The sequence below is a fragment of the Girardinichthys multiradiatus genome, chromosome 19, assembly GCF_021462225.1.
Source record: "Girardinichthys multiradiatus isolate DD_20200921_A chromosome 19, DD_fGirMul_XY1, whole genome shotgun sequence".
NCBI classification, from domain to species: Eukaryota; Metazoa; Chordata; class Actinopteri; order Cyprinodontiformes; family Goodeidae; genus Girardinichthys; species Girardinichthys multiradiatus.
Genome location: NC_061811.1, coordinates 42,343,783 through 42,362,564, shown reverse-complemented (window position 1 = coordinate 42,362,564; position 18,782 = coordinate 42,343,783). Strand labels below are relative to the sequence as shown.

At 40.2% G+C, this 18,782-nt stretch overlaps 1 protein-coding gene across 1 annotated transcript; it reads left to right on the top strand.

Moving 5' to 3' along the window:
• Window positions 1-4,089: 4,089 nt before the first annotated feature.
• On the top strand, window positions 4,090-7,201 carry foxg1a (forkhead box G1a). The gene has a single exon (XM_047393207.1). The coding sequence runs from the start codon at window positions 4,232-4,234 to the stop codon at window positions 5,789-5,791; it is 1,560 nt and encodes a 519-aa protein (XP_047249163.1). The 5' UTR covers window positions 4,090-4,231; the 3' UTR covers window positions 5,792-7,201.
• Window positions 7,202-18,782: the final 11,581 nt, after the last annotated feature.

Genomic DNA, 18,782 nt, shown 5'->3' with positions numbered 1-18,782 from the left:
CACCCAAAACCCCATGCCACCCCCTCCACAGCCATTACCCCCCCACACTAACCCCCTGACTGACACACTATGTTGTTCATTAACTACAATGAACAAACTGTTTGCTGTGTTGTCCAATTTGTTAAGCAGCTTTTAGAATATTGTTCTTTCCATAATCATAATCCAACATGGCTGCCATGCGTAAAAAATAAAGTGATAGTCGCAGTAATGAACTGTCAGTTCATACATCTGATGGTTTGCATTTTCAAATGTGTTGCCAGTTGTGGTACTGTACAACCTCTGGTTCTGAACATCTTCCGATACTATATGAATTCAAAGGGACAGACATTTTTATTGGCTGTTTTGGGAATTGGAGTTAGGTTGATCAAAATAACAAACTGGTTTCTACCAATCCAAGATCCAAGTTCTGACTTCTGGCCAAACACAATGCTCCACCACAACATTTCAATTAAAATCTAAACCCAATTCTAGTCAATATAAAAAGAAAGTACACCATCTGTTAGCTCTAGGTTTAATGTGTAAGTCTGGTCTTTATAAGGTTCGAAATGAATTCAATCCAATGCCAGGTGCACAGAAAACAACACTGATTCCATCTTGACATGAAGCAACAAGAGGTGAAGTCGAATGGAAAAGTTTGTAAAAAACCTAAAAATGTGAAAGAAACGTAAAACCCTGGAATTTGGTCTCATTTCTAACATCTAATTTCCTTTTACTACACCAATAAGTTGTTTAAATTATTATATGTGGAAAAAAAAACATTCTTTATATTTTTGAAACCTTCAATACCAACAAAATATCCATAAGATGTTCTGGAAACCAGCTGCAATCTGTCGAAATACAGCCTTAACAAGCTCTCAGTCCACTGACTCCTTGAAAGCCACAGGGATCCTTCACAGCTTTGTCAGGTTGGATGTTTTACTTTGTGCTTTTCTTCTCGATTTCTAGCTTGAAAAAAAAATCCTTCTTAGAGGTGACCAGTGACGATTAGCCACAAACTCAGACATGTTCTTGCTAAACCAAACATCTGTGGTATAGTGGAAAACAGCAGATGGTGAAAACATGCTGCTTCACATCTATTACAAGCACAACTTCCAGCCTTTAAATTTGAAGAGAACTTCGACCTAGACACGTTTTCCTTTCCCCTGTAAAGGTTTAATGAGGAGAATAAATACTGCAATTTAATCAGTAGAAATATAGACAGAAAATGTGTCTTTGTTTCAAATATATTCTCTCATTGAGGTCAAAGGTCAACTTATACCTTTCTCTTAGTACCTATGATTAACCTAATTGAACGTAGGATTTTTTTTTTTAAAGAAACCCCCTGAGTACCAATAATCTGATGCATAATTCCGCCTCTAAGACTTTCAAGGTCAACAACTCAAACATAATATTCTTCAGATGTTCAGAAATAAGCTTTTATTGTTAATTAGTAATAATGTCCATACTTTGCTGGAAAGAAAACAAAACAAGTGTTTTTATTTAGATATGTTCCCGTTATGCATCAGGCTTGAAGGTTAGAGTTCTGCACATGGAACTAACTTTTAATATCACCTCATTACATATATTCTAATGTGATCTTTGTTGTCAGCACGTGGGAAAAACCTTTTACATTTAATATATATAGTTTCCTGAAGAAATTAATTTCAGGTTTTTTGTGTGATTTGAAAATGTAAAAATAAATCTACTAGTTTCCTGCTGATTCTGCTTTAATGGGCTATGAACTAAAAACGACAGAATAGATTACATTCTCCTACATCATCTCTGTTTCAGTGTCATAGTCAAAAATCGTTCATTTTACAAAAAATAGAATAAAAAATCGTCACTTTAAACCAACCAAATCAGTCAAGTCCGAGGGAAGGAACAGGTTCCTTTCCAGTCCAGATCCAGTAGCAATGAGGCAGGTTGGGTGGATCACGGATGGGTGTGTGAATCCTTAAAGAAATGATCCGAGTCTGTTTGAGACGGCCAGGTTCTGATTTAGAACATTTTATTGCCTCCTGGAAATGATTGGACATTTTAGTTTCAATCAGTTCTGCCATCCATCTGAACACTTTGAGGTTAAAATGGAAACGCAACATGCTGGCAGCTCAGACAGGCTTCACACGGTCAAATTCAAGGGTAAATAAAGGAAGAACGTTTTTTAGTTATAATCCAAACAGTTTCATATATTTAAAAAAAATGTTTTAGATGTTTGATCTTTATTTTTAAACATGCCACTGTTTTAGATAAACGAATAGAGAATGAATTAGATCATAAGAAACGTGTAATAAAATTCAGAAAACAATCAAAGCTGATTTTGGGGGAAACTTCAGTTTTTCTTCAATCGTTTTTCTCGTCTCTGAATCGAGTTTTCTGGTCAGCCCCTCCTCCGCCTCCTGCAGTCCGGTTGTTGCTGCAGGATCCGTCCAGACAGACCAACAGGAGTTCCTGCAGCTCACATCCTCAGCGACAACCACCAGGAACCGTCATTATTTCAAACCATGCATGCAGACATTTCCGTTGAACACGTGCAGGGAATTTTAACGCGTCACTTTTTAAACATTAAAAAACTACAAGATGAAGAACGAGTTCTTTTCTTTGCACGGCAACTGAGGCAGCCTAATAAATCTGAGTACGATCTGTCTATAATAAGTAGGCTAGGCAGGCCGTCTAAGAAAGAGACCACACAATATTTCATCTGAGAGGACAATAAATAAATAAATAGATAGAACATATTTATATCATCATCATAATAATAATAATAATAATAATAATAATACAATGTACTTCAATCTAAATATCTATTAAATATATAATGTCCTGATTCGAAGCCTTACCGACTCGCGGACGCACGTGTGAAACCCGATCAAATGAAATGTCTTTTTAGAAATAGAAGAAATAACATTATTACACAAAATAGAATTTAGTTTCTATGTTGCTTTATTAATTTGTAATAGTAACCTAGTAATAAAGCATTATAGTGTTGCCAGCCAGGTTTTCTGCGGCTGTTGACGGGTGGATTTGACTAAACGGTAGAATTATTTCTACTCCAGAGAAGACGAGAAGAGTTCAATGAAGAGGAGATTGATATCTTGATGTTTGGTTCTGAGTGACACTGGCCCGTTCGGCGGGACATGGTCTCTAACATTCTTTGATTTTCTGACCCATTTCTTCATTTCGCCACGCAACGCGGTGATGGCAGCAGCCAGCTGCGTGTTTTTCTTCCACTAACTGGCTGGATTGTTGTAGAATTATTGTCAAACATTTTGGAGCAGTTTGACTCACTTTGCGGCCTGCGTGCAGCGATGACGCGTTCATGTGATATCAGCCTGTAGGACAAGAGGAAACTATGTTGGGTTATATTTTCCTTTAGGTTTTAATGATGCTTCTGTAGTAAAATCATTTCTTTAAAACAACCCTCGGTGCTTCTTCATATTATCACCGCATCGAAACGAACAGAACCTTTTTTCTCCACCAACTGTCCTCCAGCAGGAGGAAAGTAGGAGTGAAGCAGCCGAGTGATAGGCAACTCTTTCCGCCTCCCCGCTGCATATTTCACGCTCATTTTACAGGATGCACGTTTTCCCGAGAGACACTCCGTGTTTCTGTCTGCTGCGACCCCCTATCACCCATCCCCTCTGCGTGTCCTGACCGTGTCCGTGATCGTGTCCGTGCCCTCCGGACTCCCTCTCTGTTTATTTGCCCTCAGAGATGGGATGTAAACAGTTTTGCAGACGCCTAAGGGGCAAATATTTGAATCGAAGGAGTGTAAATGTGATGAGCGGCGAGGATTTGGGTTGACGCTTCCAGCTCCGGTTTAGCTGGAGGGAAGCTGATCAGGGTTGATAGGACGCTGCAAAAAGTTGTTCAGCAAGTCTCACTTTTCTTCAGGATGTCAGAAAGGTTCGTGCTCATCTCATAGCAGAAAATGAGATTGCAGAGTAAAATGTCTATGTTTTCATGAGGCAAACTGACGCAACAGGAAAAATAAAAAGGATAAAAGAAATTGAAAAATGTCATCCAAACTCAATCAACGAATTCACTTTAATGCAGCAGATTTTCAGCTTTATTCTTTCTATTCTCGCAGCCTCGAGCAAAGCCCTGAAGGTGCGTGGCATTTTTTGCAGCGTGCCCCTTATTGGCGGATATTCGTGTTTCTCTGCGCATCGTGATTGGCTGAGTGCTCAGTAGACGCCTTAATGTTTAATACTAATGTTTCTCTGGTTGGCTGAGGACTGGGAAGGTCCAACCAATGTTTTTCACTTGCTTTAGTGGCTGCGGCTCCCTAATTAATTGCAGCTATCTGTCTCCTATCGATGTGTGTGTACGTGTGTGTTGTGTGTGTTTCCCCTTTTCTCCCCAAACCGAACATGAAATAGTTTATTGGGCTATACTTTCTTTCTTCCTTTCTAACCCCCCCTTCCTTCCTTCCCGTCCTGGTTCGCCGGTGGAGACCGGGAGGACTGAAACCCAACTGTGTTCGCCGCCCGCCTCTGCTCGCTGCCGGTTCCCCCCTCACTGCTCGGTGATGTTGGACATGGGAGAGCGCAAAGAGGTGAAGATGATTCCTAAATCGTCGTTCAGTATAAACAGTCTGGTTCCCGAGGCCGTGCAAAGCGACAACAACAACAGTCACCACCACCAGAACCAGAACCAGAACCAGCACCGAGTTGCTGGCTCGGACGATGCAGAGCAAAAAACGCCTCTCCCGGCCTCGCAGGCGGACGGCAAAGCCCACACGAAAAGTGAGTCGCTGAACCCGGAGAGCTGCCCGGAAGAGAAACAGGAGGAGAAAAAGGACGGGAAAGACGGAGAGAAGGATGGAGAAAAGAAAAGTGGCAAGTACGAAAAACCACCTTTCAGCTATAATGCTCTGATAATGATGGCCATCAGGCAGAGTCCGGAGAAACGGCTCACTCTCAACGGCATTTATGAGTTCATTATGAAAAACTTTCCATATTACCGGGAGAACAAACAAGGCTGGCAGAACTCCATCAGACACAACCTCAGCCTGAATAAGTGCTTTGTTAAGGTGCCTCGGCACTACGATGACCCGGGGAAGGGGAACTATTGGATGCTGGACCCCAGCAGCGACGACGTGTTCATCGGCGGAACCACCGGGAAGCTCCGCCGGCGCTCCACCACGTCACGGGCCAAGCTGGCTTTCAAGCGCGGTGCCCGGTTAACCTCCGGGCTGACCTTCATGGACCGGGCCGGCTCCTTGTACTGGCCGATGTCCCCCTTCCTCTCCCTTCACCACCCGCGGGCCGCCGGTGCCCTCGGCTACAACGGGACCTCGTCGGGATATCCAGGCCACCCGATGTCCTACAGCAGCATGCTCACACAGAACATGAGCAACAGCCACTCGTCGTTCTCGTCCTCCAACGGGCTGAGTATGGACCGACTGGTCGGTGGGGATCTTCCCTACGCGACGCACCACCTGACGGCGGCGGCCCTGGCGGCCTCGGCGGTGCCTTGCGGCCTCTCTGTGCCTTGCTCCGGGGCCACTTATTCATTGAATCCGTGCTCGGTGAACTTGTTGGCCGGACAGACGAGTTACTTTTTCCCTCATGTTCCACACCCGACCATGAGCTCACAGACCAGCGCCGGCGGCGGCGGCTCGTTGCAGGCTGCCCGGGTTTCGGCTTCCAATTCCCCGCAGGCTCCGTCCTCTTCCTCGCTGCCATGTGACACTCTAAGGCCGCCTTTGTCCGGCTCTCTGCCCGCCTTCTCCTCGGGACTTTCCGGGGGTTTGTCTGACTATTTTACACATCAGAACCAGGGGTCAACTTCTAACCCACTCATACACTAGATCCCCCGAACCTCATCCATCCATCCATCCATCCATCCATCCATCCATCCATCCATAAAGGAGTGGTAATCTCAAAGTGATTGGAACACTAACGTGAACGTTTTTAACACTGAACATTTAAGATGTAAAAATGAAACAAATTATTATAAACTACTACCTATTATAGAAAAAAAGAAGAGAGACTTAAACTGCAAAACAAAAAAGAGCAGCACTGAGAAACTCAGAAAGCAGCACTGACATTTCCAGGTATTTTTTTAATATTATTATTATTATTATTGTTTTCTCTTCTTCATGTTCTTGTTGTTTTCCTGCCCCATCTCCTCCCGCAGTTTTCATTTCTGTGTACATAATGTGTGTTCTAAGTGTCCGAGGTTTGTCTCTGTATAATAATGTCAGTCAGTGACGTGCAATGTGACCTGAGGAAAGAAGCGAGAGAATGAGAGCAGAGCTTAGCTCATGTTTTTCTTTTCTTGTTGGAGGAGGCATGTTTTTTTCTATTAGAATGAGTATTTCAAATAGTTTTCTTTAAATAAAGATTGTTTAATAATAATAATAATAATAATAATAATAATAATAATTTGCCTGCATGTGTCAGTACCATGCTGGTTAGAATAGAAGCGGGGATAAGTGAACGATCTTCTTCAATTAGCATTTTTAAAAAGTTGAATGTTCTTATTAAAGCTTGAGTCCAGAATGGCCTCTGAAGATTCTTCTCCATTCATTCATTGCCTGGTTTTAAAAACTGCTGACGCGCTTTTTATAGACCAAAGAATCTGTTTGATATGAAGTCAGTATTGTTCTGTATATTCTGAGAGGTCGGAATAAAGGAGAGACTGATTCCTCCATCACTGCAGAAAATGTCCCATTCAACGAGATTTTTAATACCTTAGTTTTATTCTTTAGATCTTTAACATAGTTTTTGGTTGATTCAGCGACTGTTGGTGCAGCTGGAGAAATTCCATTTTTAATAAACAATTAGCGGTTTTTATTTGAATTCAAAGATTGCGCTTTTAGGCAGATTTTTAGCGTAAATGTCTCGTTTTGTGGAAGATTTTTCGCAGTGAAGACTTTCATGAAAACGTGATCGTCGGTTAAAAAAAAGACACGGACGTTCACGATTCTTTTTCTTTTGTACAATTAGTAAAGAAGGAAAAAAGATGATCTTTGTAATTTGACTGTTCTGTTTTAGAAAAGGAGGAAGGCTGTAAAGAAATCCTGCCTTCTGATCTAATAGGCTCTTTTTTGGAATGACTGTCTTTTAGTTGTCGCCTCTAAAACAATTTTTCATGGTTGTGATATTGTTGTGGTCTTCTTCTTATTACCGTGTTTGTCGCTTATAAAAATAAAAAAAAATAAAAAATGTTTTAATCCTAAAAAAAGCACAAATAAAAGAATAGGTTACATTCATAACTAACGTAATCCCCTTTTGTCTTTTCTTTACTCCTGCCCTCCTTACATATTATTTCATAACCCTTACTAAAATAACTTTAAGTTTCTACTTTAATTCTGGATTTATTTATGCGCTCTCTAGTACCTGTGTTTTTGGTGTTTGTGGTATTTCCATAGAATATTTAACCCAAACATTAATAATTCACGGCTTCCTGGGTTTGTGTTGCGCTGCAGAGCTTGATTCGGAGCCCCTGCTGGCAGCAGATGTTGGGAGCCGTGTGCTGAAGCCTTACGGAGTGCCTGAGAGTTTTTCCTGGTTTTAGATTGTCACTTTTTGTCCATTTGAGCGGTGAAATATTACGCGCTGCAGGCTGCGGCGCTTTGCTTGCTGCGCTCCAGTCTCACCAGTGCCGCACATCTGTTGGTCTATCCGCATCTTGAGTAAATTTCACAACTGATTTTTTTTAAATGATGGATCTGAGCTTGGTGTCGTGTCCGCCGCGCTCTTCTTTGCTTCTTCTTGTCCGGTGTTGCTTTTTTTTTTGGTGGTCTTCCTTCGTTCTGCGGCTTTGCTGTCCACAAACAATCCTTCGAAAGATTGGTTCCCCAGAGTAATGTTCTCCATTCACTGTTTATTTTTAAAGACAGCTGCTATATGATCCCAGGGTGAGTGCTCTCTGCAGAGCTGTTGAAATGTGCTTTTGCTAAAGTTAGAACTTTTAAAACCTGGATGAAAAAAACAAAAAGAAAAAATACTTGAAACTTTTCTGGATTTTTGTGGCCGGACGTCAGATGTCTATTTTGTCTCTCATGTATCCTGCTGGAGGATATGAAACACACGTTGGTCGCTTCTTTTTTATGTTATAATCAAAATGAAAAAGAAAAAAACGGAATATTGAATTCCTATATCTGGATTTGGGGGCAGCCGGACTATCTGTTTTGCCTGCCTGGTTTAGGAGGATTATTTCTTTTCAAGAATCTAGAGGCTGATTGGTTAAATATTTGCTCCAGGCCGAGCTGCTGCACGTCTTAGTTAAACGGCCAAGGAAGGCTGCAGAAATAGACTTCATAGCTGATCTTCTTTATTTTTTTAAAAATGTTTTATCCATTTTTCCAGCGTTATTCCATTTACAGGGTGTGAAGGTAACTTTGTCACATTTCGTGTTTATTTTGTGAGCGTTTTAATTGCTTTAGGAAGGAAAGCTGCAGAGCTGGAGCTGTCCTCCTGTCTTTGCCTTTTCTCTCATCAGTGAATGTTTCACAGCAGCTGATCCACATCATCTGCCGCCGAACTTTTCTGATTGTTCTTCTTGGATGTCTGTTTAAGAGGCTCTAAAGCTACTTGCTTGATTTCTGGGAAAGTTAGTTATTCGACTTTAAATGATTTTTCTGTCCGTGTTCTTTTTAAATCCAGTTTTATTTGCACGCCGTTTTGAACCTTTTAATAAACCTCTCATATTAAAAACATTTTTCCCAGTTGGGACCTTTGTCAGTAGGTCGGTCCGGTTCGGTTCTTTGTCTTTATGCTGGAGCTGTTCCTGCACGGCACAAATCATTTTGTTAAAGTATTTTTCTGTTTCCGGTTATTTTCGCAAATAAACCCATTGCGTCAAATTCACCTATTGATAATTAAATACATAAAACACAAAATACATATATAAATCCATTTAAGGAAATTCGATTTCAATTGGTATAAAAAATTAATAAAAAATCCTATGACATTATCATATAAATAAAAGCCATTTAAAATGATTCGTTTTAATATTTAAATATTTTCTTTGTGTTATTGTAGTCCGCTGGTGTTTATATAAAGGGTCTTAAAATAATCCAATAAAACAAAATACATGTAGCTATGTGATGTAAAAAAAACAAATATCAAAAGGACAATGTCTGCAGAAAATATTTCTCATTTTCACTGAAACTAAACTCGCAGCTGAAGCGGAAATCTCCTGCAGGAACAATCCACAGTTCAACTCAGATCAGATGTTTGGTTCCATCCCCACGGACGACGTTCGTGGATTCGATGTTTAGTGGACTTTCCTCTTGCAGCTGGGCTGTTTCCTTGTTTTCAGTACATGTTCTGAATGGTCCTGGATCAGCTGAATTTAGTTTCAGTGATGCTGAAAACGGACTGCTCGCTCCACTGCTGCAGCATCAGTGCTAAATGCATTGTGGGATTTTTAGGGGTTCAGGACTTTGACTAATATTTGAATATCATTGAAACAGTGCATGCTGCTCTTACAGCTGTGAGCTGTTAAAACGGAATATTTTCATTTATTTCCTAAACTGCCGTAAAAATGCTCCTGAAGTAGGCACGTTTTATGTTTTGGTGCTAAGATTTGTTATTATGAATTAATAAAGCAGTACCGTGTTATAAATGATCATGTTTTTAAAATGCCACACTGTGCTTCAGATAAATGAAGAATTTTAGTGTCACTAGATATCAAATCCGACCTGTATAAAAATGTGGCCTGTATACCTGAAGCCATGTATTTGACCGATATTAATCCTGGTTTTATGAAAGATCCTAGAATAATTGTTGCTCGGCTGTGATGTCTGCACTCCTCGGGGCAGCAGGTCAAAGCTGCTTACACCTGAAAGGAGAACAATGTTAAATAATAGAATCTCTGTTACAGCTTAATTATTTAATCGAAGAATAATTCAGGAATATCTCGTTAAACGAAACAATTTAAGTTGTTAAAGTTTTTGGTTTTAGGTGTAATTTTCAGGTACCTGAATACAGTTGCCCTAAAATATGAAAGATAAACGTTACAATAAAAAAAGAAAGATGCGAAGTGACTATTTTAAATCTAACTGAGATGTTGGTAAATGGTGGAAATATGTAAAACTGCCGTCATGGTTTCCAGAGGGAGCGCTTTTGATTGATATTTTTAACATTTTCAAAATGCGTAGAAAAGGCAAAATGATAAATCAATCCTAAACATGCTTTCCCCTGAAAAATAATAAAATATTTCAAGATTTTTTTTGAAACAAATAATAATCAGAATGGTTGTAGAAGTCAGGCTTTGAACCTTTGGGATGCCTAGAAAATGTAACCCTAACAGTGCCAGTCATTAAACGCCCTACATGCAGTTTGAAGATTATTGTTAATTAGTAACTTGGTTTACTAACATGATATTTAAAGAACGAAACCCTTTGTTAAAATGAGCATTTTACTTGCGCTAGAGATTTGAAGAACATCTCCCAAAAAACAATATTCTCTTTAAATCACTTGTCTTTAGTTTTTCATTCAGCTTCAGATCCTAAAATCTGTATTTTGGTGAATTTTCTTTCGATGCTATTTATAATAATCTTGATCGTGTAGTTAAGAAAAAACAGAAAACATTAAGAAAAAAATAATTGCAACAGTTTAGGTTTCTGGAACCAATGATAATTTTTGATAAGCATTAAAACAGAGTACCTGCAGGATAAACTACGAGGAATAAAATAAAAATAAAAATAATCCAAGAAATTAAACACAAACATCTAAATAGAAATCCTGAACTGTTGAATGAAATATTTTCACAATTGCTAAGTCACTATTTCATCTGTTTCATGTGGGCATGTATGATTTTAATGCTTCTCTGAGAATATCTTCTTTCTTGTAAAATTAAGAAATTCTAAAAAGGAATTTTGTGAAAAAAATTCTCCCATTTTTTTATACTGGAGAATTACTAAATACACCAATTGTGAAATAGTTTTTCTTGGTAATCTGTTTTGGCCTGGTGTTTTCTATAAGTGTGCATTAATGTGTCCTGAATCAAGCTGTTGAGACAGAAATAAGAGGTGGGAACATGTGGGATAGCTAACATGTTAGACTGAACATTCACTTCAAAGCCTCTAGTTTATAATCAGGGCTCCTTACTGCAAAGCTCAGTTTTCTGTTAGCTGACCGAGTTTAGTCCAAACTGCGAGGTATATCTAAGGCAGTGCTTTTCCACCCTGGTGCTGCATGTTTTAGATGTTTCACCTTATTTCAACGATGGCTGATTAACAAGCTTTTTCTGAACTGCTATCATCAGAATCAGGTGTGTTAAAGCAGAGAAACATCTAACACATGCATGTGTGCCTTGAGGCTCAGGGTTGAAAAACACTGACCTAAAATATTACAAGTAAATGTAAAATTGTGTGATATCTCACAAATGTACCTTTTTTAAAACCTTTCAGACTTGTTGAGTGCTCTTTTTTAGCCATTTTCCTGGGAATGTGAGGAGATTCTACAACATGAATCAGTAAAAAAAAAAAACATTGCTCAATAAACTAGAAAAAGCAGACCAAAACAGAAGCATTAGCATTCAGTGATTTTGTAAATCTGATTATCAGCTCAGGCCAAGCTCTCAGTGTAGAGTTTAAATTCAGGTTTGGAGGCTCTGAAGTTGATTCTTAAAGTGTGAAGCTGTGAAGTCTGCAGCTGCAGCAGATGTTTTGGCTCAGAGCATTCGATTGTCTGATATGATACAACAACAGACAGCCTTTCAGCAGCAATTTGTTCGTTTCCTAGAAGAAGACTATGAGCAGAACGAGTCCAACTGTAATGCAAGAAGCAGCCCAACAATGGAGCTGCCGTGCAACCCAATCTGTGTCAGCCTGATGCTATCTGCCCCATGTTAAATGGGGTGACCAGCAGTCAAAAGACAAAGGAGCAACAGAAGGACCACAGGGGGGTGGGGAGGACTAACTTCTTTCTTTCTTTCTTTCTTTCTTTCTTTCTTTCTTTCTTTCTTTCTTTCTTTCTTTCTTTCTTTCTCCTTTCTTGTTCGCTGTTGGCTTAAAGCTCCCTGACAAACCATTTTCCAAGTGAAAAGTTTTTCAACCTAGATTTAAGTCTGTTGATGGCTTTTAGTCCATCAGCAACATAACATTTCCGGAATCTGAGAATATTCTTTTAGGAGGAATCTTACTCAGCAGTTTTTCTTCTTTAACAAGGAAATTACACTAAAAACACTGATAGCCTACTTCTTGTCCTGCACCTACAAAACTGGGAAGGTACATCAGGACATTCTTGACTGTTGTGTGAAAACACCTAAGGATAGAATATCAGCTTTCAGTTTTTTCTTATTGGCTCCCTACCTGATGTTTTTGGCTTTGCTTCATGTTTAAATTACAAGCCTGTGAAAATAAGAACTAACTCATAACATAACATTCAATCCAGTTCAATTCAATTCAGTTTTATTTATATAGCACATGTCGACTCAAGGTGCTCTACAAAGTTATTACTCAAATTCGTTAAAAGTTTTTCTATCTAAGGAAACCCAGCAGATTGCATCCAGTCAGTGACTTGCAGCATTCCCTCCTCCTGGATGAGCATGTAGAGACAGTGGACAGTCACTGGTGTTGACTTTGCAGCAATCCCTCATACTGAGCATGCATGTAGCGACAGTGGAGAGGAAAAACTCCCTTTTTCCTTTTACATATCATTCCAAGTGAGGAAGACCATCTGTTGTAAAAAAAATCTGAAATAGTTTAAAATGATTTGATTTCATTCTTTTACTGATAAATACATCAATCCTTTATTTCTGGGAGTGAACATGTTGACAAAGTAAATAGTTACAAACCAGCAACAAGGCAGCTTCTGTTCCTATCATTAGCTTCATACATTTTGAGAGTAAAACAGTTTCTAACAAATGCAGATATTATTTAACTACTACAACCAACGCAAAACACAGAAAACAAAGAAAAGCCTGTGGATTTGAAGCAGCTCTTTATTTTGAACTATTTTTAATCCATGCAAGATTTGCAAACTGTTGGCTTACATCATCACAATATCCGAATATAATTTAAATATAACATTATACATTTTTAACTTTTATAGTAATATAGGGGAGTATGGGCTATCAGGCCCCTTGATACCGGCTGTTAGGTCCCTGTACGACCAGTGTCAGACTTTGGTCTGCATTGCTGGCAGTAAGTCGGACTCGTTTCCGGTGAGGGTTGGATTCCACCAAGGTTGCCCTTTTTCACCGATTCTGTTCATAACTTTTATGGACAGAATTTCTAGGTGCAGCCAAGGTGTTGAGGGGATCCGTTTTGGTGGCCGTAGGATTGCGTCTCTGCTTTTTGCGGATGATGTGGTCCTATTGGCTTCATCAGCTTGTGATCTACAGCTCTCACTGGAGCAGTTTGCAGCCGAGTGCGAAGGAGCCGGGATGAGAATCAGTGCCTCCCAGTCCGAGGCCATGGTCTTGACCCGGAAAAGGGTAGAGTGCCTATGTGTCTTGGGGTCTTGTTCATGAATGAGGGAGAAATGTAGCGGGAGATCGACAGACGGATTGGTGCTGCGTCAGCAGTGATGCAGGCACTGTACCGGTCTGTCATGTTCAAGAGAGCTGAGTCAAAAAGCGAAGTGAGAAGCTCGGTCATCCGGGAGGGACTCAGAGTAGAGCTGCTGCTTCTACATGTCGAGAGGAGTCAGTTGAGGTGGGTCGGGCATCTGGTTAGGATGCCTCCTGGATGCCTCCCTGGCGAGGTGTTCCGGGCACGTTGCACTGTGAGGAGGCCCAGAGGAAGACCCAGGACAAGCTGGAGGGACTATGTCTCTCGGCTGGCCTGGGAACACCTTGGGATTCCCCCGGACGTGCTGGCCCAAGCAGCTGGGGAGAGGGATGTCTGGGTCTCTCTGCTTAGGCTGCTGCCCCTGCGACCTGTCCCCGGATAAGCGAAAGATAATGAATGGATGGAGTGATATAAAAGAACATTTGGACAATCAAACCAATCCAATTCATATCAGTACAATGCAATCATACAAACAGACTCAGACTAAATTATATACAGTCCAATTCAATCACAATTTTAAATACAGTTAAATTTAGTTGATAAGAGACAAATACTCTTGAGTGTCATTGCAAAGTTATGCTTTATAGAATAGTTCAAAGATCATTTAAAACCAGTTGGTTAAAATGTTTCTATCTAAAGAAACCTAGATGATTGTATAGACTCCTTGATTTTACAGCAATACCTGCTCCTGGCAAAGCATATTGGGACAGTGGAGAAGAACCTTCCTTTTTCAGTTAGTGAGTGCCATGACAGAACAGACACACTGTTAAAAGGAACAAGTTCAACTTAAGCTTCATCTAAGTGATTCATGATTATGCAGTGTGTCCTTATTTGGTCATCATTTATGCCAAGTTTTCAGGTAACCTGCTGATGTGTTAACACTTTCATGCTGCTAAGAAAATAGTGTACTAGCATGCCTTTGACTCTTTTTATAGATACAACTAAAAAATGGGAAGATATACTTTCCTTTGCACAGTCCAAAGGTACATTGTAGATGTTAGTGGTCCCCCATCTATGTCATGTATATATATGTATATATATATATATATATATAATTACTAACCCAGTTCAGAAACTGTATTTCTTGACCTGTTAAGCCCGATGAAGCAGCGGGTTCAGCAGAGCAACTCCCCGCCCGCCGACAGGTTTTTCTTTCATAAATCCATCGCAAGAGGAGGTTAAATGAGGTTTAGGTTTAAAGCAACTTAAACACACACGATGACATTTAAAGGTGCCTCGGACATGGCTGACTGTGAACAAAACGATACATAAAGCACCTTTCTCTTTGCAGCAACCCCACATGTCCGATGTCATTAGAAACCAGAGACACTCACCTTTCTAACAAGGCATAACTCGTCTTTCTAACACTTTCTCCGGTGATGTAATGTGCGTGCATAGCTCATGCGCTCTGGGAGCGCAAATTCTAGTCTCCTGTCTGCTAGCTTGCGCTCTGCTTCGTTAGCTTCCAGTACTGTATTATTTCTGGATATTCGATCACTTATAATTACCGGTTTGGACGACATTTAGCAGAACAGTGACATGAAAACGCAATATATTTCATTAGAGCTCCCGAGCCTCACGCAATGATCGTGAGACACACGCAGTTTACTTCACACGCCACACATGACATTCCTCAATAACACCAAGTCGGGATCAAATTCAGATTGATGCTAGCAGGGTGAGATCGATACTTCAGATTCAGGTTCTCTTCGCTGCCTCCTCCTAATTTCCCTGTTTACTTCGGAGTTCAGTGGAGCACATCTTCTCTCTCTGCTCACTGCTCCTCCCCTCCCTGCTCTGCTCTGCCGGCAGAGAGCTCTGACAGCAGCCCGTGATGGCGGATAGAAAGACGTTATTTACTGTAGCTGGTAAGGGCACTACCACACTACGTGTGCAGAAACGTCTTTTACTACTGTGGGAATACCACTAGTTTACAGAAACATATACAAATTGTTTAGACTCGAGAGAACTACACGCTGCAAAAAAAGCTGAGGGAGGAAGAGTAGGGGGGAGATCCCCGACAGAGACAGAGGTCTATGGCACAGGCTTTTCAGGCAAAAATCAGGAATATTCAGGTCATCTCCAGCATAAAGAAATGTGTTCAACAGTGCTATTGGTGATCAGAAATACTATTTTAACAAACTGTTTTCAACTATTATTAAACTGAGCCAGTTAAAAAAATGAATTGTTTTTTGGAACTCAAACATATACACTTGTATAATAAAATATATACTTCATACCTGAAATATGACTATGGCTGAATATAATTACCCTTTGTGTTAACTGTTGAAGGAAAAATAGTATTCCTATTTAGGCTATGTGATGCAGATTACAGTTACAGACTACTTATCATAATCATTTTGCTATATCACCTAGATGATACACAAAGATCCATGGATTAGGAAATCATTTTAGTATGTTTATACTGTTACATTCTCTTAGATTGATGTAGTTGGGTAATAAAAACATGTTTATTTGCCTAAAATCTTTGTCCTTTGTTTTCAAAACGTAATCATACTGAATATTAAATCTTAGTGAACTAACTTTCTGACACTTCAGAGTATTAAAACTATTATTTAAACACTGACAAATGAATGTCCCCTGAAATGCAAAAGGTTACATTTTGTGATGGCTGTTATCAACATGTGACCATCCTGACACTGAAAAGAAAAGGGTTTAATAACCTTCAAAGCAAACTTAAAAATCTCATAGCTGCCTTTCCTCTCTTTCTGTTGAGGAAAAAATCATTTTCAGCATAAATACTCTGGATTTCTCTTGGTAACCCTCTCAATTAAGTTCCACTTTCAGCAAATTAAAATACATTTCTATAAAGTAAACATTTTTGTTGCACTGAAGCCACAATAATTTCAAAAACGTCTGCATTTTGGGTCACATGCATAATTTTATTTATGCATTTGGCTAAATCTGTCCTTTATTAGATTAACCAGTTATCATTATTTCTATCTGTGGTTGTTTGTAGCAAGGAAGATATAAAATTAGACATTTTACTTAATAAAACAGTTGGGAGAACAGAGTGAGGTAGAAGGGTCACTATAATTTGTAGCAGCAGCAGACATAATATCTCTCTGAACTTTTCATTAAACTTGAGAGCTCTGCTTCAGGTAGCTGCGTCCAGTAGGCTGATGATGAAGGTTAGCTTTGGAAGGGAAGGGCCGATTTTTAATGAATAAGTTATGGTGTGTCTTCTTATTTCCTGCAGATTTACATAAAATGTCTGCTATTTTAAACAATGTTTAACTTATTTTACATTGTAAACAATCACCCTTGCTCCAGAACAAAGAAACTGAATGTTTGTTTGCTTGAGACTGATTAAAGGCTTGTTTGTTATGAGTTTGATTCAGAAGTCACTGTCAAATTTATTGGCCAAGTTTGTGTCACAAACAAGGAATTTGACATAGGTTTCCACAACCACAATATGTAAAAACATTTATGGATAAAAATAGGGACACGAGCAGTATGGACAACGGTGTGTGAAAGGAGGGGCACTATACAGTTTTTCATTCAGCCAGCCTTCTTTATCAGCTTGTTGAGCTTTTTTAAGTCCCTGGTTCTGATGCTGCTTCCCCAGCAGATAATGGTAGAAGAGATCACACTCTCCACAACAGACTTATAGAAGATATGCAGCATCTTGCTGCAAACACCAAAGGACCTAAGCTTCCTCAAGAAGTACAGTCTGCTCTGTCCCTTCTTGTAGATGGCTTCACAGTTGCATCTCCACTCTAGTCTGTTGTCCAGGTGAACACCGAGGTATTTATACTCCTCCACCAGCTCCACTTCTTCTCCCATGATGGAAATAGTTTTTGACTTATTCCTGTTTCTCTTAAAATTTACAATCATCTCCTTTGTTTTAGTCACGTTCAAAATGAGATGATTGTTTCCACACCATGCCACAAAGCGGTCCACCACCTTCCTGTACTCAGCTTCTTGTCCATCTCTGATCCACTCCACGACTGCAGAATTATCCAAGTATTTCTACAGATGACAGGAGTCAGTCTTGTACTGGAAGTCTGAGGTGTACAGAGTGAAAAGGAATGGTGAGAGTACCGTCCCCTGTGGTGCTCCTGTGCTGCTGACTACCTGGTTAGACACACAACCCTTCAGTCTCACAAACTGTGGTCTGTTTGTCAGGTAGTCTTTGATCCAGGAGATTGTTGAGGCCTCCACCTGAGTCTTCTGGAGTTTCTGACAAAGCAAATCAGGTTGGATTGTATTAAATGCACTGGAGAAATCAAAGAACATGATCCTCACAGTGCTGCTGGCTTTGTCCAGATGATAAGGGGTTTGTTGAAGCAGGTGTATGATGGCATCTTCAACTCCAACTCCACAGCGATAAGCAAACTGAAGGGGGTCCTGATGGTTTACTGTTTGCTTACTCAGGTGGGCCAACAGGAGTCTCTCTAGGACCTTCATGATGTGGGATGTTAGGGCAACAGGTCTATAGTCATTGAGGACTGATGGGTGAGTTTTCTTTGGTACCTGAACAAGACAGGAGGTCTTCCACAACACCGGAACCTTCTTCTGGGCCAGGCTAAGGTTGAAGAGGTGCTGCAGAATCCCACAGAGCTGCTCTGCACAGGCCTTCAGGACTCTAGGGCTGACATGATCTGGACCTGCAGCCTTATTTCAGTTTAGTCTCTTCACCTGACTTCTTGTCAGTGGAAGGAGGAGGGAAAGGGAGCATCGTCTGATTTGGTTGAAGGCAAACATGTAGAAGCAGGAGGGTCCATGGTTGAGGTGGAAGATAAAACATTTGAGGTGTGACAGAAAAGCTGTGGGTCAAAGGAAGGTGGGATGTCTGTTTGGCTGTGAGCAAGAGAGGAGGATGCTGAGCTTGTTTCTGAACTGAACCTAATGAAGAATGTGTTCAGTTCATTGGCTCTGTCCAGACATCCATTGGTCCAATCATCCTTCTGCTTGAAGCCTGTGATCTTCATCCCTGACCACACATCTTTGATATTGTCTTACTTGAGCGTGCTCTCCAGCTTCTTCCTGTGTGCCTCCTTGCTGTAGGTTATTTTTACTTTAAGTTGCTTCTGTATACTCCTCAATAATTCCCTGTCTCCCTCTGTTTTTCTTTTCTTCTTCAGCTCCTGACCTATCATTCCCTTGTCTGCTGTGTGTTTTATGCCACCCTTTGAATGCTTGCTGTATTGTCACTGTCAGTGCACACAGTCAATGGTGAAATTAATGTTATGCAGGTTTAGTGGTGGATTGGACCATAGACCGGATTGGGAGGTATGAAACATGTCTATTTCAGACAAAAAAAACGCATCTCTGTCATTTATTTACTTCTGTCACTTGCTGAACA